The sequence below is a fragment of the Callithrix jacchus genome, chromosome 22 (genome assembly GCF_049354715.1).
Source record: "Callithrix jacchus isolate 240 chromosome 22, calJac240_pri, whole genome shotgun sequence".
NCBI lineage: Eukaryota > Metazoa > Chordata > Mammalia > Primates > Cebidae > Callithrix > Callithrix jacchus.
In genome coordinates, this window is record NC_133523.1 from 40,013,499 (window position 1) to 40,037,019 (window position 23,521).

General features: G+C 55.7%; 2 protein-coding genes across 2 annotated transcripts; one reads left to right on the forward strand and one right to left on the reverse strand.

Annotated features, from left to right (window-relative positions):
* Positions 1–1,035: 1,035 nt before the first annotated feature.
* FOXA3 (forkhead box A3) lies at positions 1,036–10,340 on the forward strand. Its single transcript, XM_002762251.6, has 2 exons — positions 1,036–1,235; positions 8,621–10,340. Exons 1-2 carry the CDS (start codon positions 1,167–1,169, stop codon positions 9,605–9,607), a joined length of 1,056 nt encoding a protein of 351 aa, XP_002762297.1. The 5' UTR covers positions 1,036–1,166; the 3' UTR covers positions 9,608–10,340.
* Positions 10,341–20,987: 10,647 nt separating this feature from the next.
* IRF2BP1 (interferon regulatory factor 2 binding protein 1) lies at positions 20,988–23,495 on the reverse strand. The gene has a single exon (XM_002762294.6). It carries the CDS (start codon positions 23,128–23,130, stop codon positions 21,376–21,378), a length of 1,755 nt encoding a protein of 584 aa, XP_002762340.2. The 5' UTR covers positions 23,131–23,495; the 3' UTR covers positions 20,988–21,375.
* Positions 23,496–23,521: the final 26 nt, after the last annotated feature.

The window sequence follows — 23,521 nt, forward strand, 5'->3', positions numbered from 1 at the left end:
GCCCGCCTCCATACTACGGCGAGCGGCCCTTTGATATCCGGTCCTGGGTCGCTACGTCTTCTGGGAAATGTAGTCACTTGGCAGGCACAGGACGGAAAGGGAGCTAGAGCATTCTGGGAAATGAAGTTCTCAGTGGTGCTGAGTCCCTGGACGGCTGGCTGATATTGCAGAATGGGGAGTCTGGGCAGCGAAGCTCCTGGTCTTGGAAGGAAGGGAGTCTGTTGCCCTAGTGGGGTCTGCTCAGAGGCCCCGATCACCTCCACCTTTGTTCTTGACCATTTCAACAATCTGAAGCACTTCCTTTTGAGACGGGGTCTTGCTCTGTCGCCGAGGCTTAGTGCAGTGATGCGATCTCGGCTCACTGCAACCTCCGCTTCCAGAGTTCAAACGATTCTCCTGCCTCAGCCTCCCGAGTAGCTTGAATTACAGGCATGCACCACCATGCCTAGCTAGTTTTTGTATTTTTAGTAGAGATGGGGTTTCACCTTCCTAGCCAGGCTGGTCTTGAACTCCTGACCAAAAGTGAACCGCCCGCCCGCCTCGGCCTCCCAAAGTGTTGGAATTTCAGGCGTGAACCACCGCGCCCGGCCAAATTGAAGCATTTCTAGCCGTCGGAAGCCTCAGTCTTCCTGTCTGTCCGATGGGGATGTGATTTCGCTTACGGGTCTTTACAGTCGCATAGAGGCCCTAGCGCTCCAATTCCTCTCTCTTCCCCGGTGTTCACGCTTGGTTCTGGCTCTTCGTCCTCTCCTGTTGAGATGATGAAACCCCCTGCTGTAGAAAGGCTCCAGAGTTCTGCCCTCAGGGCCCTTGGTATCTGCAACGTCTTAACCGGCAGCTCCCTCGCTCCTGAATCACCCCCAGCTGTCGCGTCCCGGGGCTGCGGTCCCCGGCGCCTGAGGTCTGTCTCCTGGCAGTCCCGCAGGGGGCGCCCCAGTCCAAGAGCACCGCCCTGGGGGAGGCGGGAGGGGAGCCCGGGGCGGGCGAGGGCGGGGGTGTCCCAGCTATAAAGCGTGGCCACCTCCCGCGGCGCTCGGGACAGCCGTACCCCGGGCGGTCGGACGGGCGGGCGCCGGTGAGAGCTCTGGCCGTGCCCGCGGAGAGATCCAGGGCGCTCCGTTCCCCCGGGGCCGGAGCGGGGGCGGGTGGGGGCGCAAGCCCGGGGGATGCTGGGCTCGGTGAAGATGGAGGCCCATGACCTGGCCGAGTGGAGCTACTACCCGGAGGCGGGCGAGGTGTGTCCTCGGGGATGGCGGAGCGGGAAGTGGGGGCCAGGTATCGGGCTGTGGGCTCACATGGAGCAGGGACTGGGTGTGGGTTCAGATGGGCGCAAAGGCGTCTAGTTGGGCAGCCGGGGAACTGGGGGCGCGGAGACCAGGTGTGGGAGTCAGGGACCCAGGACGAGGCATGGATGGGAACGCTGTTAGTGCAGCCACGCCGCGGCCGGGGCTTAAAAATGGAAGTCAGGAACATTTAGCCAAGGGTCGGGTCACACCTTAAACGTGGGAGCCGGGTGTTGGGGGCCCCCAAAAGCCAGGGATTTAAATGAACCAACCAAAGATAGGAATCAGAGTTCCAGGGTAGGGGACAGGGTGGAGGGATTCAGGATGTGAGGTTCAAAGTTGGAGGGAAAGAAAGACTAAAAGATGGAGGAGGAGTCACCATTAAGGGAAGAGTGAGGTGGGAGCTCAGGGCCAGCATACTGTGTTAAAGAACTGGGGTTCGGGGGTGAGCATCAGCTGGCGATGTAAGGTAGGGTCAGAAATAGGGGTTGGTGTTCAGGGGTAAGAGATGGGTGCTCAGAGATGAAGCTTCGTTTCGGGAGTCTGAAATAACAGGTGGGCATCTGGGAGCAGATGTGGCCGTCCGCACTGGCAGGAGAGGGGCCGATCTCCATCCCCCAGCCCCAGCCCCGACCCTACCCCTGACCCTCAGCAGGGACTCCCCAAGTCGGCAGCTGGAGAGTTTTAGATTATGCACCTTCCCCTGCTCCTTGCCATCCAGCAACCTCCAACTATCGCTAAAGTTCCCATCCAGTCTCACCTCAGACGAGGCTTCCCTGGAGTAGGGGATGGGAGCATGTCCTAATTCCCTCACCCCTGCAGACAGAAAGTCCTTCCCCAAGTCTGACTCACATTCCTCTTGCTGCAAGGACTCCGACACCTTAGCTAACTCACTCTATAATCAACGTTGTGAAGTTGTGGGGGCTGGGGGTTGAGGTCTCTGTCTGAGAAGGAGCGGGGGGATCTGGACACTTGGACTTCTAAGTGGAAGGGGACTGTGAGCTTGAAGAGGGGTGTGTAGCAGGAATGGCTGGGCTCTTCCAGGATTGAAGATCTGGTGGCTTCGGGGGCCCCAGCGTGCTTGAGTCTTGGGTCTGGGGTTTGAAACTGTAGGGTGGGATTCCTGGATCCCCAGGCCTTCAGGGCTTGGCACGGTGCCCAGGAGGGGCCAGTCCTGGGTTTGGGGAGGTGTGAGGTGCACGTGGGGTGGGGCAGGGCCAACCGGGGAAGGGATTGGGAGTGTTGAGAGGTGGAGTCAGGGTGGCTGGAAGTATCAGTTGAGAGATGTGGAAGACCTTCCCTGTGGAGGCTTCCAGGTCGTGGGGGATGATCCCAGCTGGACCTCTGAAGAACTCAAAGTCTGGGGGCCCGATTTAAAGGAACCAACTACAGACCAATTGTACAAACCAACTACAGGTGTTTTGGGGACACATCTTAAGTAACTGACGGGGGTCTAGGCAGGAGGAGTTGATATTTGGGGCACAGTCTGAATAGATCCAAGTTTAGGGGATAATTTGTATGGAAATTTGGCAGAAATTGAAGGATAGCTGGCACTATGGCTCACACTTGTAATCCCAGCACCTTGGGAAGTCGAAGTGGGAGGATCACTTGAGCCCAGGAGTTCGGGGATGGCCTCAGCAGCATAGGGAGACCCTGTCTTTACCCCTCCCCCAAATTTTTTTTTTAATTAGCCAGCCATGCCTATGGTCTAAGCTACTTGGGAGGCTGAGGTGGGAGGATGGCTTGAGGCCAGGAGGTCGAGGCTGCTGGGAGCTGTGATCATATCGTGGCACTCTAGCCCGGGTGACAGAATGAGACCCTATCACAAAAATAATAATAATAGTAATAGAGTGACAGTCTGCAGGTAATAAGCATTTCGGGCATATTTTGGAAGAGTCAATATGTGCAGGAATGGAAATGGTTGGGGGGTACTCTCTGAGGCTCTCCCCGACCTTCCCATCAAGTGAGGCCACCTCTTCCCCTTGGGTCAGAACAATGGGGAGAGAAATATCTACACTCAGCCAGCAAATGAGAGCTGAGAGGGTCCCCAAACTACTTCTTGCCCATAGCACCCTCTGGCTGGGGTGACATTAACACTCAGGGAACTTGCTGTCTGCAAGGAACTTGGACAGTTACCATCCCAGGATATCCCTGTTGGCCTCAGGTTCTTGCAGATTAGCTGACCCCGCTGCTCCCCCGTTTTTGAGGTGGAAACGCAGAAGCCCCACACGCAGAAGGCTGGGGTCCTGGCTTGGGTCTGGGACGAGAAACTTGGCTTCTGGCTTCACTCTGCCTTCCTCTGCTCTGTCACACCCTTCTCCAGAGACAATAAGGAAATGAAAGAGGAGAAATTCCAGTCTCCTGGTGTGGGGGTGCAAGTCCCCTGAGGGCTTCCCCCCAGTCTCAGCCCCGCCCTGGCAGGGGAGATCCGGCTCAGACCCGGACACCAGGGGTTCATCCCACCCCGAGGTGTGGGAAAGCTTAGAGTGGATTAGGGCAGCTGGAGTGCTTGAGGTCTGACCTCAGGGAGGACTTCCGGGTGGGTGGGGAGCCAGAAAGGAGGGACCTGGGGTCCCTATCTGTCTTACTCTGCAATACCAGAGAGCCTGACTGGGTTGGCGAAATGGGGGTGGGTGTATAGGGGGATTTGGAAACTCTGTGGACCCCCCTGAATCCATCACCTTCTCACCTCATCTCTTTTCTTATTCTGGGGAGGGGCCCGAAGCCACCAACCAGGGGGAAAGCCTGAGTGGGGGAAAGGAGTAACTGTGGCTGCAGTTTCACTGTGAGACTTGGGGTGAAGGGGAATGAATTTGATGAAGGGAGGGAAGGAGGGAGGGAAAGAGAAAGATGATAGGTAAGAAGATGGTGGCGTGGCTCGGGGGCTCATGACTGTCATCTCAGTACTTTGGGAGGCTGAATTGGGATGATTCAGCCTCATGACTGTCATCTCAGCGCTTTGGGAGGTGGGTGAATTGCTTGCAGTCAGGAGTTCAAGACCAGCCTGGCCAACATGGTGAAACTTCATCTCCACTAAAAATAAAAAAATTAGCTGGGCATGGTGGCTCGTGCCTATAATCCCAGTTACTGGGGAGGCTGAAACAGGAGAATCACGAACCCGGGAGGCAGAGGTTGGAGTGAGCTGAAATTGAGCCTCTGCACTCCAGCCTGGGCAACAGAGACTCCATCTCAAAAATTAAAAAAAAAAAGACGGGAAGATGGACTGCAGGAGGAAGAGAGATGGGAGCGGAGTAGGGTAGAGTGGGGTAGTGAGAGAGTGCCAAGGAAGGGAGAAAGAGGTGGAAGGCTGGAGAGAGAGACAAGATCAAGGGGAAAGAGAGATGGGAGAGGACTGGGGAGGGGTGGGCAGGAAGAGCAGAAGAGGTTGCGGAGGAGATGGAAGGGGAGACAATGGGGGTGGGGAGGAAGATGGGAGAGGGGAAGATGGGTAATGGTACTAAGACAGGTAACACAAAGGCAAAAGTAGCCAACAGAGATTCAAAGAGATATGGTGAAAAAGCTCCGTGGAGAGACACGAAGGGAAAAGAGCGATTTTTCCACTGTAACTGAGACTTAGGGTTGAGTTGGTGGACCCCTCTCCCTGATTCCCTAAGCCACCCTGGCAAGACTCATTTCTCTCCGGACCTTGTGACCTGCAGAAGTGTACAGTGGTAGGGCCAGGCACGGTGGATCATGCCTGTAATCTCAGCACTTCGGGAGGCAGAGGCAGGTGGATCACCTGAGGTCAGGAGTTCGAGACTAGCCCGACCAACGTGGCAAAACCTTGTCTTTACTAAAAATACAAAAATTAGCCAGGTGTCGTGGCGCGTGCCTGTAATCCCAGCTACTCTGGAGGCCAAGGCGGGAGAATCACTTGAAACTGGGAGGTGGAGGTTGCAGTGAGCGGGGGTCACACACTGGATTCTAGCTTGGGCGACAGAGGGAGACTTCCTCTCAAAACAAAAACAATAGAAACGGCTGGGCGAGGTGGCTCATGCCTGTAATCCTAGCACTTTGGGAGGCCGAGGTGGGTGGATCACCTGAGGTCCGGAGTTCAGGACCAGCCTGGCTATCATGGTGAAACCCCATCTTAAAAAAAAAAACAAAAAAACAATAGAAGCTTATGGTGGCAGGAGACCAGGCGGTATCCAGTTAACTCACATTTGGTGGCTCTAGCCAGTACTATATATAGCAGACAACCCTCCCCCTCCCCCGCCACCCAAGCAGTGCAATGAGATTCCAGGCCTGGAGAAAGTGGTCGAGAAGGGGTAGGTAGATACAAAGAAACAACCATCGAACATGCCTTATTCTGGCATTTTCTGTTCACTGTTGTGTTCCTGCTAGACTGTTGGCACCATGAGGGTGGGAATTTCTGTCTGTCCTAGTCACTGCTTTTATAGTGTGACCCGCAACAGGTCTGGAGCCAGACTGCCTGGTTGCAGAATCCCAGTTCTGCCCCCACTCGTGCTGTGTGACCCCGACGACCTCTCTGGGCCTCTCAGCGAGTTCAGCTGTAAAATGGGCATCATCATAACACCTCCTCCCATAGTATGGTTGTCAAGATTAAAGGAGACGATTCTTGCGAAGTGCTTGGAGCAGCGCCTGGCATGGAGCCGCCAACTGATAAATATTGGTTGAATGAATGAAAGAATATACAGAGGGTTACTTAGCGAGGCGTTGCAGTATCTACCGTGTTCCATTGAGCTAAGACGCGCCTTTTACCACTATTTAAACATTTCCAGAAATGGGATGCATTTTACTGTCAATGGTGTCCAGTGATTTCAACTGTTTTTCCCAATTGTATTAATATGTAAAGTAATGCTGCAGCTTTCAGAGAAGTCTTAGATTTGAAGATATATAGTAAATAGATAAATAATATTATTAGGTTGAAAAGTGATTTCTGATATTCAAACACTTTTATTTATAAATACAGTACTTTTTTATTTGTTTTTTTTTGAGATGGAGTTAGGCTCTGTCACCCAGGCTGGAGTGCAGTGGTATAATCTTGGCTCACTGCAACCTCCTCCACCTCTGGGTTCAAGAGATTCTCCTGCCTCAGCCTCCTGAGTAGCTGGAACTACAAGCACATGCCACCATGCCCAGCTATTTTTTGTATTTTTAGTAGAGACAGGGTTTCCCCATGTTGGCCAGGCTGGTCTTGAACTCCTGACCTCAAGTGATCTGTCTGCCTAGGGTTCCCAAAGTGCTGGGATTACAGGTGTGAGCCACTGCGTCCGGCCTAAATACAGTAATTGTATAAGCTAAAAGATTGAAGAGAGTTACACATATATGTTAGATTATTAGAGAGTTATAATTACTATTTATAATTCCTAAACTTGAGAATTGCTGATTTACCTAATAAACCAGAAATTCTTAAGTTTTTTGGTCTCAGAACCCCTATTTTTATGTTTATTTCTTTGTGAGACGGAGTCTTGCTCCGTTTTCTAGGCTGGAGTACAATGGTGTGATCTCAGCTCACTGCAGCCTTCAACTCCTCAGCTCGAGCAATCCTCCTGCCTTACCTCCCGAGTAGCTGGGATTACAGGCATGTGCCACGAAGCTTGGCTGATTTTTGTATTTTTGGTAGAGACAGGGTTTCGCCATGTTGCCAGACTAGTCTCCAACTCCTGAACTCAAGTAATCCACCCTCCTCAGCCTCCCAAAGTGGTAACATTCTATTGGGAGGCCAAGGCAGGAGGATTACTTGAGGCCAGGAGTTGAGAACAGCCTGGGCAACATGGTGAATCCCTGTCCCTACTAAAAATACAAAAAATTAGCAGGGTGTGGGGTGCATGCCTCTGATTCCAGCTACTTGGTAGGCTGAGGCATGAGAATAGCTTGAACCCGGAAGGCGGAGGTTGCAGTGAGCCAAGGCTGTGCCACCGCACTCCAGCCTGGACAACAGAGCGAGACTCTGTCTCTAAATAAATAAATAACCTGGGTGTGGTGGTGCATGCCTGTAGTCCCAGCTACCTGGGTGGTTGAGGCAGGAGGATCACTTGAGTTGAGCCCCAGAGTTTGAGGCTATAGTGAGCTGTGATTGCACCACTGTACTCCAGCCTGAGTGACAGAGTGAGACCCTGTGCAAAAAAAAAAAAATTACTGAGGAGCCCAGTTTCTGTCTATGTGGGTTATGTCAATCTACATTTTCCATATTTAAAACTACCACTGAGAAATGTTAAAAACTTGTATTAGTTCATTTTAAAATAGCAATCATTTGTTAGTGTAAAAGCATTTTTATTAAAAGAACTATATTTTGGCTGGGCACAGTGGCTCATGCCTATAATCCTAGGATTTTGGGAGGCCAAGGCGGGTGGATCACGAGGTCAAGAGATTGAGACCATCCTGGCCAGCATGGTGAAACCTCATCTCTACTAAAAATACAAAAATTAGCTGGGTGTGGTGGCACACACCTGTAGTCCCAGCGACTTGGGAGGCTGAGGCAGAATCTCTTGAACCCAGGAGGCAGAGGTTGCAGTGAGCTGAGGACGTACCATTGCACTCCAGCCTGGCGACAGAGCAAGACTCCGTCTCAAAAAATATATATATATATTAATATTAATATTAATATATATAAATATAAATATAAAAATATATAATATGAACGCCTCTGGAAAGCTCCACTGTACACTTCATGAGAAAGGGAGTGGAAAGGGCCAGTAATAACTTCGCACTGCTGGGCATGGTGGCTCACGCTTGTAATCCCAGCACTTTGGGAGGCCAAGGTGGGAAGATCACGAGGTCAGGAGTTCAAGACGAGCCTGGCCAACATGGGGAAATCCCGTCTCTACTAAAAATACAAAAAAAAAAAAAAAAAAAAAGCTGGGCATGGTAGTGGGCGCCTGTAATCTCAGCTACTGACGAGGCTGAGGCAAGAGAATCGGTTGAACCTGGGAAGCAGAGGTTGCAGTGAGCCAAGATCACACCACTGCACTCCAGCCTGGGCAATAGAGCAAGACTCCGCCTCAAACAAACAAACAAACAAAGCATTATTTTGAAAATAGCTTTTACTTTGTCGACATGCTCAAAGGATTTCAGAGACTCCCCTCGGTGTCCCAAACCCTGGAGAAGCACTTCAAGCATGATCTTGAGTGTATGGGAGCATGGTGGGTGGGAAACAGGGTGGGGAGGGCAGGGAGTGTATCCAGAGTGAGGAGAGACCTTGAGAGACAGCTTTCTGCAGAGAGAGGTAATGATGGAAGGATTTGTAGAGGAGGAAAGACAGACAGACAGACAGACAGACAGACAGACAGACAGACAGACACGTGGTGGATCCTGGGATCCTTCGCTGACCAGCAGAGTGGAGCCCCACTGACCCCTTTCATCTTTTCCTCTAGGTCTACTCTCCAGTGACCCCAGTGCCCACCATGGCCCCTCTCAACTCCTACATGACCCTGAACCCTCTGAGCTCTCCCTATCCCCCTGGGGGCCTCCCTGCCTCCCCACTGCCCTCCGGACCCCTGGCCCCCCCAGCCCCCGCAGCACCCCTGGGGCCCACCTTCCCAGGCCTGGGTACCAGCAGTGGTGGCGGCAGCAGCTCAGGGTACGGGGCCCCAGGTCCTGGGCTGGTGCACGGGAAGGAGATGCCGAAGGGGTACCGGCGGCCCCTGGCACACGCCAAGCCTCCGTATTCCTACATCTCGCTTATCACCATGGCCATCCAGCAGGCGCCGGGGAAGATGCTGACCTTAAGTGAAATCTACCAGTGGATCATGGACCTCTTCCCTTACTACCGGGAGAACCAGCAGCGCTGGCAGAACTCCATCCGCCACTCACTGTCTTTCAATGACTGTTTCGTCAAGGTGGCGCGCTCCCCAGACAAGCCTGGCAAGGGCTCCTACTGGGCCCTGCACCCCAGCTCAGGGAACATGTTTGAGAACGGCTGCTACCTGCGCCGCCAGAAGCGCTTCAAGCTGGAGGAGAAGGTGAAGAAAGGGGGCAGTGGGGCTGCCACCACCTCAAGGAATGGGACAGGGTCTGCTCCCTCCACCACCACCGCCACTGCCACGGTCACCTCCCCGCCCCAGCCCCCTCCTCCAGCCCCCGAGCCTGAGGCCCAGGGCGGGGAAGATGTGGGGGCTCTGGACTGTGGCTCACCCCCTTCCTCCACACCCTATTTCACTGGCCTGGAGCTCCCAGGGGACCTGAAGCTGGATGCGCCCTACAACTTCAACCACCCTTTCTCCATCAATAACCTGATGTCGGAACAGACACCAGCACCTCCCAAACTGGACGTGGGGTTTGGGGGCTATGGGGCTGAGGGTGGGGAGCCTGGAGTATACTACCAGAGCCTCTATTCCCGCTCTCTGCTTAATGCATCCTAGCAGGGGTTGGGAACATGGTGGTGGGTATGGCTGGAGCTCGCACCATGAAGCTCTTGGGGCCTGATGCTTCTGGTGACACATCGCTTGCCCCATTGGTTAACATCCGGCTTGGTCTATTACTTACTGTAATGACTGCCGTCTCAGTGGGCATCGAGTGGATTCGTTGGGTACTGTGATAACCACCGTCAATACATCTTGGAGGCCCCCTGGGTACTGTGAGGACTGCTACATTGATTCCTGTTATTGGCTGATCCACCGCATGGTTTGATGGCCACCAACTTGGTTGGCCCTTTGGGTGTGATAGTGATGCCATTTCAGTGCCATCGTTGGCCCATTAGGTGCTGTGCCCACTTCTTTTTTGGTGTACTTCTTGGCACAGTGGGTGCCAAGGTGGCCACCATCTACATAAGACCTTTTTTGGCCCATTAGGTGCTTTGCTGGCCATCATGCTGGGTGGGTGATGATGTCAGGGGGCCAGCACGTACCATGGTGGCCGCTGCAGCTCCGTGTTGGCCATGTCATCACCATTCTCTTTGGCATGGGTTGGGTGGAGCATGGAGGTGAGAATATTCCTTGGTTTTCTCCGAAGCCCATCCTGTTGCCCAACTCTGCTCCAGGAGAAACCAGAAAAGGCTGGTTAGGGTGTGGGGAACTTCTACTGAAGTCTGATTCTTGCCCGGGAAGCGGGGTACTGGCTGTGTTTAATCATTAAAGGTACCATGTCCGCCTCTTACTGAATGTCTCCTTTCCTTGGCTAGTGGGCCCTATGGGGCTTGAACACCTGAATTTCTGTTCCTCTGTCCCTTCTGCTTCCTGCCCCCAAGAGCCGGCTGCCTCTGGGGGAGGAGTTGGGGGAGGCATCGACCTGACCTTTGGCTCTTTGCTGTCCCTGACCCTAAGGACAGTTTGCTCACAGATAGCAGCCCCCGCAGCAGTGGGGCCAGAGCAGAGGGGGAGGTGGCGCTGCCGTGACCAAGGCCATCTCCTCACCCCCACCTCCCAGACACACACGCATACCTCTACCTCTGAGGCTCTGGAAGCCTAAGGGCCTAGCAATCTTTGGCAAAGCTGGGGAGGAGGAAGAGGACAGATGAGGTGTCAATTCAGCCACTGGAGATGGTGCATGTGTCAGAGTTTATCTGCGTGTGTGTGTGCGCGCGTGTGTGTGGGGGGAGTGTCCTCATGGTCTACTGCCGGGTGTTGTCTATTTTTTTTTTCTGAGATGGAGTCTTACTCTGTCCCCTAGGCTAGAGTTCAGTAGTGTGATCTCGGCTCACTGCAACCTCTGCCTCCTGGGTTCAAGCGATTCTCCTGCCTCAGCCTCCTGAGTAGCTGGGATTATAGGCACACACCACCATTCCTGGCTAATTTTTGTATTTTTAGTAGAGACAAGGTTTTACTATGTTGGTCAGCCTGGTCTTGAACTCCTGACCTCATGTGTTCCGCCCACCTCAAGCCTCCCAAAGTGCTGGGGTTACAGGCGGGAGCCACAGCGCCCAGCCAGGGTGTTGTCTATTGTTGGTATCCCTTGATTATGTGGGTTTGCGTATCTGTTCATTCCCTGGGTGTGTGCTTACTTGCCCTGGATGGCTGCGAATACCAGACTCTTGTGTATTTCTTTTATTTATTTATTGAGCCAGGGTCGCGCTCAGTTGCCCAGGCTGGAATGCAGTGGCACAATCTTGGCTCACTGCATCTCCACCTCCTGGGTTCAAGTGATTCTCATGCCTCAGCTTCCCAAGCAGCTGGGATTACAGGCACCCGCTGCGACACCTGGCTAACTTTTGTATTTTTAGTAGAGATGGGTTTTCACCATATTGGTCAGGCTGGTCTCGAACTCCTGACCTCAGATGATCTGCCCACCTTGGCCTCCCAAAGTGCTAGGATTACAGCATGAACCACCCACCACGCCAGGCCTTTTGTCTTTATTGTCTTGTGTGGTGGCTCTCTGTGTACACCTATCCCTGGGTCCCTCTGGGTCTCACTCTGTGTTATGTGTGTGTCTGTACGTCACTATCTGCCTAACTCACTGCCTCAAATAGTGTGTGTGTGGGACAGCATGCATATGGTAGGGCTGGCTGTTCTTGTGTGTTCTCTGTGTGTCTCTGTGAGTCTGTGTATATCTGCATGCTTTAAAGAAAGCATGTAGGCTAGGTGTGGTGGCTAATGCCTGTAATCCCAGTACTTTGGAGGTTGAGGTGGGAGGATCACTTAAGGTCAGGAGTTCCAGACAAGCCTGGCCAAGATGGCGAAATCTCGTTTCTACTACAAATGTAAAAATTCGGCCAGCTGTGGTGGCTCATGACTCCTGTAGTCCCTGCTACTCAGGAGGCTAAGGCAGGAGAATTGCTTGAACCTGGGAGGGAGAGACTGCAGCGAGCCAAGATTGCACCACTGTACTCCAGCCTGGGTGACAGAGCAAGAGTGTCTCAAAAACAAACAGAAAAAAGCATGTGGCCGGGCGCAGTGGCTCACGCCTGTAATCCCAGCACTCTGGGAGGCCGAGGCGGGTGGATCACGAGGTCAAGAGATTGAGACCAACCTGGTCAACATGGTGAAACCCTGTCTCTACTAAAAATACAAAAATTAGCTGGGCATGGTGGCGCGTGCCTGTAATCCCAGCTACTCAGGAGGCTGAGGCAGGAGAATTGCCTGAACCCAGGAGGCAGAGGTTGCGGTGAGCCGAGATCGCGCCATTGCATTCCAGCCTGGGTAACAAGAGCGAAACTCCATCTCAAAAAAAAAAAGCATGTGTGTTTGTGTGTGTCTGATGCCTGCCTTTGCTGCGTACCTGTTGTGTTACGTTTGCATGTGAGTGTGTGTGGAGAGTCTGCTGGCCTGGTGTGCGTCCTTTGCTTTTGCAGGAGAGTGTGTGGGGAAGGAGCTGCGTCCTCCTTCAGCCACTCCTCTGGATTTGGGATCCGGGTGTCTGTCCCCTAGGTCTCTCCTGAGACTCCGAGTTGGCCTGTCTGTTGCTCAGATTGGCTGTCCTGGAAACACAACTGTGCACCTCCCACCCCTCCTTTCAGAATGGAAACTGAGGCCCGGATGGGATGGGGCTGGGCTGAGGTCATTCAGCAGGGCTGGAGTGGGTGGACAGGGCAGATCTGATTCTGTCTTTTCCTCACCTGTCATCTGCCTTTCCTAGTTGCTGGCTCTCTTTGCTCATTCATGTATTCAGTCAGCCAGCCAGCCATTCAGTCATTTGAAAATCAAAGACTTTGTCTAATCCACCTGTGTGTGCATGTGTGTGTGCGCGCGTGCACACCAGTGTGATGTGTCGTTCAGTTTCTGTGGGTCCGTCTTTCTTGATTCTTAATGTCCTTTCTTTCCCTCCCTCCCTCCTTCCTTCCTTTTCTTTTCTTTCCTTTTCTTTCCCTCCCTCCCTCCCTTCCTTCCTTTGTTTTTGAGATAGGGTCTTGCTCTATCACCCATGCTGGAGTGCAGTGACACAATCACAGCTCACTGCGGCGTTGACCTCCCTGGCTCAAGCAATCCTCTCTCCTCAGCCTCCCGAGTAGCTGGGACTACAGGTGTGCACCACCATGCCTGGCTAATTTTAATTTTTTTTTTTTTTTTTTTATACAGAGGGGGTTTCCTTGTGTTGTGCAGGCTATTCTTGAACTCTTGGCCTCAAGCGGTCCTCCTGCCTCACCCTCCCAAAGTGCTGAGATTATAGACATGAGCCACCGCACCCAGCCAGTGTCATTTCATTCTGTATCTATCTGTCCCTGACCCTCTTTCTGTGCCTTTATCTGGGTCTCTTGGTTTCTTTGAGCTGCTGGCGCTGTCTCTGTGTGGCTGTCTCTCCCATGGCCCACCTCGATCTTACCCCTTCCTCTCTCTGTCTCTCTCTCCTCTTTTTTTCTCTCTCTACTGTTTGGACTCCCGCCCTCCCTTCCCCTGGGACTTTGGATTTCTCCCTCTTTTTCTCAGTGACTCTTTCCCGGGGTCCATCTCCCCCGACTCCTTTCCTGGATCTCTGGTCTCTCTCTCTCTGGCCTCTTTCCCTCTCCCAGCTCCCTGGTTTCCGCCTCTACCTGCCACCTCGCGGGCCAGGCCCTCTATTCCTGTCGCTGTGCCCCGCCTTGCAGGCTGCGTGTCACCCCCGCCCCCTGCCGCGCTGGCTCCCTGTCCGTCCCACCAGCCTTGCTGTCCTGGGCAGGCCGGGGAATTCCTCCCGGTTCCTGGAAAAAACAACTGGGGCCGAGAGAAAGGCCCTCAGTCTCCCCAGGCACCCGCCCCCCTCCCTCGGGCTTGGGGGTCTCTCCCGGAGTCGGCCAGCCCGAGGCAGGAAGCCCTGCGGTTTCTGGCTTCTCCCAGGCGGCCTCCGGATCTGGCCCCCGCCCCCCGGCCAACAGCCCAAATATTATTCCGCGGGAGGAGTCGGTGGTGGCGGGAGGAGGCCCAGGCTGAAAGAAGCTTTCAGGGCGGCCAGGCCTGGGGCTTCCTGTCCCCAGGCTCGGGCCTCAGGCCGCCCCAGTGGGGACCTCAGGTGGCCGGAGGGGTGGGGTGTTGTTGTAGGGTCCTTGGGAGAGGGTGGGGCCATCCGTTGGGGTGTCTGGTGGCTACCAGCTCTGCTGGCGTGGGCAGGTGTGACCCCTACCCAGGGACAGCCGGCTGGTGTCCAGCGTGGAAAAGTACCACGGTCAGACGTGGGACGCATGGACAGACACGGGACGCCATGAATCAGGGGTGTGTGGTGGACATAGGGACATAGGCGGCCCTGGGCTGTGGGCCTAAGGTGACACGGTCCAGGGGAGGGGCTCGTGGGTGGGGAAGCAGAGGCTGGGGCAGGGTCCTAGCTGTGGGCAGAGGGCTGTCAGCATTAGAAGGCATGAAATGATGATGATGATGATGATTAAAAGCTCCTAGGGCTTCCCACGGGTCCGGGATTGCGTTAGTATCTTACAGAACTGACGGACTCCATCCCTCCCGCTCCCCCCAGCTTTACTGTTTCGTGAAACGAAGGCACAGAGACATGAAGTGACTTGCCTGGGGTGACACAGATCACAAGTGGGGTGCTAGGGCATGAACCGAGGCAGTCTGGTGCAGAGTCAGTGCCCCTAAGCACCCCGCTGTTCTGTAGGATGGGAGGGCCAGTGGCATCGCAGTGCAGTCCTGGGGTCCCAAGCCCTCCCTTGCAGGCAGCCCCACTCTCTGCCATAGCCTGCCACATGGGAGGAGGTGGGCTCCCAGAAGCCAGATATTCACTGGTGACTGGGCGGTTCACAGCTAGGTGGGACATGTGTGTCCCAGTCAGCATGTTTGTCACTGGGCTTCATTCACGTGTCTGGCTGTCAGCGTCTTGGTGTCACCGTGTCTGTGAGCTTGTGTGTTACTCTGTGGTGTGTCTCTGCTCAGCACGATAGTGTGTGTGTGCTTGGACGTCTCTGCATTGGTATCTGTTCTGGGTTTGTGTTGGTGTCACTGTCTCCCCATGTACACATGTAGGTGACTCTCCTGTCTGTCATTGTCTTCTTTTTTGAGACGGAGTTTCGCTGTTGTTACCCAGACTAGAGTGCAATGGCATGAACTTGGCTCACCACAACCTCCGCCTCCTGGGTTCAAGCAATTCTCCTGCCTCAGCCTCCCGAGTAGCCGGGACTACAGGCGCGCACCACCATGCCCAGCTAATTTTTGTATTTTTAGTAGAGACGGGGTTTCACCATGTTGACCAGGATGGTCTCGATCTCTTGACCTCGTGATCCACCTGCCTTGGCCTCCCAAAGTGCTGGGGTTACAGGCATGAGCCACGGTGCCCGGCCCTGTCATTGTCTTCTTTGTGGCCGTTGCCAAGTTCTCTGTATCTGTTCATCGTTCTGTGCTTTGTCACCGTGCCTCTGTGCCTGACGACATGTTTGCCTGTCATTGTGTTTTTGATGAGCACGCTTCACTGTGTGTGTCTGTTGCTGTGACAGTGTGTCTCTGTGACTGTTTATGTCTCTGTCACTCTGGACCTGTCACTGTGGCTCTAGTCTATATCTGTCACTGTGTGTCACCATGTCTGTCCCTCTATGTGTCACCATCTACCCAGGTGTCACCGTGCATGTGTTACTCATCGCCCAGGCCACAGGTGGGTGTGTCGGGCCCACCGGTGCCAGGGCTGTGGCCCAGCCCAGCCTACCCTCGCTGACCATGGGCCAGGCTGGGCGCCTATTTGCAATCCTGCCCCAGGTAAACACCAAGATCCGGAACCCAAGGGCCACCTCCCTCACCTCTGCTCCTGCCCCTCAGCCTGTTCTGGGCTGGACCAGAGTCCTGCAGACAGTGAGCCCCAAACTGGAAAAGTGCCCTGACCCTCCCCCTTCCCTGGGCACCAGCCTCCCCAGGCCTTCAGCCTCAACTCTGTCTGTCTGTCTGTTGCTGTCTCACTGTGTGTCAATCTCTCTGTTTCTCTTCATCCCTCTTTCCTCTCACCCGGGCTTCTCCATGGCTCTGCCTCTCTCTGGAGTGACCCTCTCTCTTCCTTCTGTCACCATCCCTGTTTCTGTCTCTGCAGGGAAGTTCCATGTCTCTGGAAGTTTGGCTGTTGCATCTCCATTTGAGTCCGCCTGCTTCCTGACACTTGCTTTCTAGCTGGTGCTGGTGCTCTCTCGGAAAGTCTCTTTCTGCTCCACTTTGTAAGTTTCTCCTTCTCCTTCTCTCTGCCATCTGTCTGCCTGAGCCTCTCAGACTTGGGGACTATCTCTGTGGGTCTCTGAGCCCCCAGCCCCCTCAGGCACAGACTCTGCCATGCCCGGGCCCTTAGGGAAGTGTGTGGCCCCCAGCCTCCCCCTCAGTGTGCTGGTATATATATATATACGTGTATGTGCGGATTATTTACATCTGTACCCGGGCAGCAGGGGAAGACACTGGGGCCTTTGTGTAGCCGCTGCCCGCCTGCCCGCCACTCTTCTCCCTTCGTCCCTGCCGCCTGCCCGCCTCCACTCCCCCTGCACAGAAAGGTTCCTGTGGGGCCTGCCAGCTTCCTCTGCCTGAGGTGTGAGTGGGCATGGCACGGGTGAGGCAGGCAGGAGGGCCTGGGGTTTTTTTTCCAGCCCCAGGAAGCTTTCCGGGTGGGGAGGGTTCTGGAAGGAACAGGACTTCTCAGCTGGGCTGCTGTGGGTCTGTGTGTATCTGCTGTTCCTGAGTGTCCCTGGGCCCTGAGCTGGCCTCTCTCTGAGTCCCACTGTCCATCTAGATGCCGTTCTGGCATTTTCCCTGTTGGTTTGTGGTCTCTCTCACGCATGCACGCACAGTCATCGGGCATTTGTGCTGGGCTGCGTGTTGAGAACACACAGATAAATGTCGGTCCCAGTGGGTTCTATGCCATTTCTGTCTCATTTGCTCCATCCCTTCACCCCCTGCTTGAAAGTTCCCACCTGTTTCTATTAGAACAAAATTCAGGCTGGGTGCAGTGGCTTATGCCTGCAAGCCCAGGACATTGGGAGGCCGAGGTGGGTGGATCACTTGATTGTCAGGAGTTCGACACCAGCTTGGTCAACATGGTGAAACCCATCTATAGTAAAAATACAAAAAGAATAGCTGGGTGTGCTGGCGTGCACCTGTAGTCCCAGCTACTCGGGAGGTTGAGGCAGGAGAATGGCTTGAACCCGGGAGGTGGAGGTTGCAGTGAGTGGAGACTGTGCCATCGTACTCCAGCCTGGTGATGGAGAGCAAGACTCTGTCTCAAAAAATACAAAAAACAAAATTCAAAGTCCTGATCACAGTGTACAGGTCCTCCTACTGCTCCCCACCATCCCTCTGATTCCATTTCCCACTACTCTCTGCTAGCACTGGTTGGCCCGCTGCTTCCGGGACAAACTAAGCAGGCTCCCATCACAGGACACTCGCATGTGCTATTTACCCAGATTTCCCCTGGCGCCCTCCCTCCCCTGCCTCAGTTCTTAGTGTCACATGCTCAGTGAGCCCTTCATCCCTTTCTAAAACAGCAGCCCCAGCCGGGCGGGCGCAGTGTCTCAAGCCTGTAATCCCAGCACGTTGGAAGGCTGAGATGGGCAGATCACATGAGGTCAGGAGTTTGAGACCAGCTTAGCCAACATGCTGAAAACCTGTCTCTACTAAAATTATAAAAATTAGCCTGGCGTGGTGGCGCATGCCTGTAGTCCCAGCTACTCAGGAGGCTGAGGCAGGAGAATCGCTTGAATCTGGGTAGTGGAAGCTGCAGTGAGCTGGGAACGCACCACCGCACTTCAGCCTGGGTGAAAGAGTGAGACTCTGTCTCTAAATAAATAAATAAATAAATAAACAAATAATAAAATAAAATAGCGACCGGGGCTGGGTGCCATGGCTCACGCCTGTAATCCTAGCACTTTGGGAAGCTGAGGCAGGCAGATTACTTGAGCTCAGGAGTTTGAGACCAGCCTGGCCAACACGGTGAAACCTGTCTCTATTAAGATAAAAAATAAAATAGCCACCCGCATGACTCTCTATCCCCTTTCCCTGGTTTATTTTTTCTCTGTAGTACTGACCACTCCATGGCTGTCACATTTTCTGGTCCTGTGTGCATCTCTCACCTGCATGCCAGCTCCATGAGAGGAAGGGCTGCATTCTTTTTTTTTAGACAGAATCTTACTCTGTCACTGGGTCTGGAGTGAAAGTAGGGGCGGCATTATTATTATTATTATTATTATTTTTTGAGACCGAGACTCACTCTGTCGCCTGGTCTGGAGTGCAGTGACATGATCTCGGCTCACTGCAACCTCTGCCTCCCAGGTTCAAGTGATTCTCCTGCCTCAGCCTCCCATGTAGCTGGGACTACAGGCATGTGCCACCATGCCCAGCTAATTTTTGTATTTTTAGTAGAGATGGGGTTTCACTATGTTGGCCAGGCTTGTCTTGAATTCCTGACCTCGTGATCCTCCCACCTTGGCCTCCCAAAGTGCTGGGATTACAGGCGTGAGCCACAGTCCCTAGCCCAAGGGCTGCATTCTATTCCCTGCTCCATCCACATTATCTCCTCCAGTGTTTGTCACATGGTGGATGCTGCATAAACACTTGTTGAGGAAGAGAAGCAGCCCATTAATCTGTCCATCCCTTAAGCTGACCCTGTGCTGGGTGATGCTGAGGACGCAGCGGCGATCAAGACATCCCTGGCCTTCCCTTCGGGGGCTCACAGTCTGTTTGCCAGACAGTAACACTCCAGAATGGATAGGGCTAGGATTGGGGGAGTACAGAGGGATACGGAAGGCCCAGAAATGGCACCTGATGCAGGCTGGTGGTCAGGGAGGGCTTCCTGGAGGAGGTGCCTTGGTCTGATGACTGGGGACCAAATAACCCAAACAGATGCAACCTTGTACTTCCTCACAGAGCTCCCATTCCCCGCCTCTGTCTCACAGAACTTCCAAGTTTGAGGATGTCTTAGCTCTAGTTCATACCTGTGCCTTTTCCTGACTTCTGTCTCTCTCACCTCTTTTTCTTCCCTTTTTGTTTTTTCTTTTTTTCTCATCTCTTCTTTATTGCCTTCTCTCTGCATCTAGTCTCCCCTCTCTTATGTGTCTGTTGTTGGCATCTCATAGGTATATCTCAGTCTCGCTCAACCTGTCAGAATATTGGCCATTTCCTTTTCTTTTCCGTCTCTCCCTCTCTGGTCTGCCTCATCCCCAAGGTCCTCACGAGTCTCTCCCTGTCGCTCTGGGTCTCCGGCTCCCGCCTCTCCTTGTGTCTTTCAGTGAGCTGGTCCTGCATCTCTCCCTCCCACCTCTGTTGCCTCCCATCTTTCCCCAGGTGTCTCTCTACATTTCCCGTCTTGAAGTCTCTCCACCTATAGCCTGATTCCCAAATAAATCCAGAACCCCTCCACCCTGGCCCCACCCTGGCACTGAGAGAAGTGGGGGCTGATCCAGCCCCCACACCCACACAGGTCAGGCCTTCTGCTCTGTTAATGGTTAACTCAACCTCTATCTAGAATACACACCAGCCAGGCTGGGGGTGACTCCCCTGCCCCCCACCCACCTACCAGCTGTTCTTAAAGGACCAGGTGTCCTCCGCAGCTCTTTAGCTCCCACTGGGGCACAGGGGCCAGGTGTCTGGAGGCCTCCAGCTCTGAGGATTTGGGGGTGGGGGAGATACCCAGCCAGCACTTGGGCCTGCTAGGTCAGGGGAGGCCACAGGCTAGCCCGGGAGGGGAGCCCAGGCACGGAGCTCCATCCAGGTCTCTCTTGCTCCAAGCTTATCACCTGGTGTATTTAATCAGGGGTGGTTTTCCCAGCCCTGCCCAGAGCCCAGGCTGGCAGTGCCAGGGGTGGTAGAACACCTGAGAGCTGATGGCTGGGGGGTGGGGGAGGATGGACCACCCTCAGTCCAAGAACAGAAAGTCCTCCAGATGCGAAGGTTGAAGCCCTAGGACCCCTAATATCTGGGAGTTAGGACATGTAGTTATTCAAGTGTGAGTGGGACCCCAGGGTAACCGAGCTGAAATGAGGACTGTAGGGGCCTCCAGATTTAGGTGACGGGAACCCTGAGTTCCCGAGGACATCTGGGGGCAACCTAAGGTCCCAGAGCTGTCTGACAGTGCTGTGGGGTGGTAGGACAATCATTCCCTATCTCCCTGTCCATCCGCGGGCCTTTGCGCCCCGCATTCCCCCTTCCCAGAATTTCCACCTCGGCGAGGCTGGGGAGGCCCCAGGGGTGGGGGCTGGGTTCTTGGGGCCGCCCCCTCCCCTTAACCCCTGCTTTGCCGCAGCCCGCTCAGGCCCCGCCCCGTGACGCCAGCGAGCAGGAAGTCCTGGTTAATGATCAGCCACCCGGACAGGTGCGGGACAAGGCCGCGCACATCAGAGGCAGCCGCGGGGCAAGTGCCTTTCACTCTGCTCTCTAGGGTGGCCGCCGAAGGGGCTTGTCTCCCGGGACGAGGGTGAGGAGTCCAGTTGGGGCTTCCCAAATGTCCGCCTCTCGGGCAACACCAGAGGCGAGAAGTAGCCAAGTTGTTTCTAGGCATCCTGTTAGTTTACCCCATGGAGGTAAATTTCCTTTCCTCGGGCAGTCCCTGTAGCAATCTACCCCAAATACTCCCCCTACCCAGCAAGAACCCACTGCCTGTTTCTTCTAGGAAGCCTCTCAATGCCTCTTTCCCGCCACCACGTGGGCGCTCAGTCCTCCACCTTCCAGGCAGAGATAGGCCAGCTACAGAAGGGTAATCTACTCCCGAGCCTCTCCCTGCAGGAGCTATCCCCTCTCTGAGCCTCAGTTTTTTCATCTGGAAAAGGGGCCGATGGCTAAAACGTGACCAGTGGGTCGCTCTCGTTGAAGGTCGGCCAGCGGGACCGCCTGGGTGCCGGGCGCCACCTGGAGGCTACCGCGCAACGTCCTGTCCCTCGCAGGACCACTTCAGTCCCAAAGGGGGCGCAGCATCTCACACAACTAAGGGACCAAGAAGGAAAAAAAAACCCATCTTTCGGTTTATTGAAGGAGCAGAAGGGGGCGGGAGAGGGTTTATAAAGAGCGAGTTTTCAGGAGGTCCCTTCTCAAGGAGGAGGGGGCACCTCTCCCCCAACTACAAGCAGCAGCAAAGCCAAGCCAAGGAGGACAGAGGGAAACTGGAGGGGCCAAGGGACCCCAAACACCCCCTCGGACAGGAACCACAAGCTTTCTCCCCCCACCCACAATGCATCTACCCCAGGGGACCCGTCTGTGCAGAGGAAGGGAGTATGTACACAGGTAGGGGTGGCACTGGGCTAGGTCGGGGAGGGAATAATTTATCCGCGGCAGCGGTGGGTGGCAAAGGGGCAGAGGGTGGTGGCCAGTGGCCTGGAGGCAGTGGTGGCCTACGGGTCCCGTTCTTTCTTAACCTTGATGTCTCCAGCAAGGATGGTGGCGATCTCACCCTGCATGAAGGCCCAGGGGACGGAGGAACCCACCAGCGGGCATTTGTCTCCGCTTGGGCAGTACACCTCCCCAGCCGGGCCCTGTGCCTTGATGAACTCGCGCGAGCAGGGAAAGCAGAACTTGTGTCCGGGCACCGAGGGGCACTGGACGAAGTGGGTGTCTTCCAGCCGCTCCCTGCACAGGGTACAGCACAGGGGGGCCCCAGGGGTCGCCCCGGTGCCGCCGCCACCCCCGCTGACAGCTTCGGCCCCCGCTGTGGGACTGACTTCGGCTTCACCGTTGCGGGCAACCAGGCGATGCTGGGTTGGAGGCTGGGCCGTGGAGGAGGCTGCAGGGCTGGCACCCCCTGCACGCACAGGCCCCCCACCTCCGCCAGGGTCCTTGGGTGATTGACCCAGGGCCTCGGCCACATTCTTCAGGGCGGCAATGGGTGAGGGCACACCAGGGGTCTCAGCGGAATACGGGCCACCAGGTGCTACCCAGTGTCGTTGCTGCTGCTCCTCGGTGGTCATCTTTCCAGCCGCCTCGCCTTCAGGCTCGGGGGATGCTTTGCGACGGCGCGGCGTGGGCGCTAGGTTCCGGGATGGGGCTCGCGGGGGTGGGCCACAAAGAGCCGCAGGGGCCGTCTCTGGGTACTGCTGGGGAAGGGCCTCTGCGGGAGCTGGCTCGCGGAAGCTGCGGACACCGTCGGTCAGTAGCTCACCCAGCTGCCGCCATTCTCCTGAGCCATGCCGGCGTTCATATTCGAGGTACTTGAAGCCCGAAGAGGCCAGTGCCTTGCCCGGCTCCCGCAGAGCATCGTGGAACATCTGACGAGCCACCGCCAGGACGCCTGCGTACACATTGCCGGAACCACAGGGGTATTCCGTGAAGAGCTTCAACTCGAACTCGTATCCTGGAGGACGGGCAGTAGCATCGAAGGCGAACACCCTCCCCACCAGCCCGTGATCCTTCTTGAAGCGCACATTGAACGGGGCGCAGGCGGACAGCGCCAGTAGCTGTTCCCGCACTGCTTTGGGGCGCCCGTGCCATTCCTCTGCCCTGCCCCGCATGGCCTCGTTCAGTTCTGCCAGACAGTCCGCATTCCTCTGCTGCTTCTCTTTCTCGAAATCAGAGCTGAAGAGGGGCCGGGCAGGACTCAAGCCGGGTGCCAGCGTCAGGCCTCTGCTTCCCAGGCCAGACACTGCAGCTGCTAGCAGCCCAGGGGGCATCAAGCCAGGCATGGAGCCAAGCAAGGCCCTTCGCGCCCCCTCTGCCACAGCCTCCTCACGGCCAAGCCCATTGGCCAGGCGGGACCCCAGAGTGTATTCCAGGGCCGGCGAGGGCAGGGGGAGGCGGCCCGATGATGTGGCCCTGTCATAGCGGTCCTGGCCTGAGACGCCGCTGCTAGTCCCTGATGGCTGGGGCTGGGCCTGCGGGGGCGGCAGCTGGGGCCCCTGTGCGGCGGCCGCAGCCAGGTCCTTGGTGGCCGGGTGCTTAAGGGCCGGGGGCCCGGGCGAGCGGCCTTCGGGAAGCACGTGGCTGCGCTTGAGCTGGCGGGCGGCATCGATGAGCAGTTCGATGCGGTCCGCGCCCTCGAAGTTCACGCAGCCGCGGCACACCGCCTCGCTGAAGTCCCACACCATGGCCCACGGCATCTTGGGCAGGTCGCACAGGTAGCACCACTGGCGGCGGGACGCCTGCACAGACGCCATGGCCCCAGTCCGCGCGCCGCCCGGCCCCCGCGTTCCACCGGCCGCCGCCGTGCGATTCGCGCCGCCGCCGCCGTGCGATCCGCGTCCCCGGGACAGCGCTAGCCACGGTCCGGCCTCCGGCTCGGCCTCCCCGCCGGATCCAGGCCCGGCCCCCCTTCCCCGCCCCCTGGGCCTTAAGCCTTTTTGCTCACTCCCGCCTCCCTCGCAAAGGCAGGCCGAGGCACGTCGGCGCCCTCGCCCGGTCCGGGCTCCGAGCCGAGGCGCACAGCTCGGGTCCCACGATGGGCTGCTCTCGCCGCCACCTAGGGCTCCCGCCGCTCTCTCCGCCGCCGCTGCAACGGCCGCCGCCACCTCCACCTCCTTCTGCCCCAGAGGCCGCTTCGCAGGGAAA

Excerpts from the sequence above, each read along its gene's own strand:
- FOXA3 (XM_002762251.6), top strand. The coding sequence starts at position 1,167 with ATGCTGGGCTCGGTGAAGATGGAGGCCCATGACCTGGCCGAGTGGAGC. Across the intron at positions 1,236-8,620 it reads ACTACCCGGAGGCGGGCGAG|GTCTACTCTCCAGTGACCCC; the intron begins GTGTGTCCTCGG and ends CTTTTCCTCTAG.
- IRF2BP1 (XM_002762294.6), bottom strand. The coding sequence starts at position 23,130 with ATGGCGTCTGTGCAGGCGTCCCGCCGCCAGTGGTGCTACCTGTGCGAC.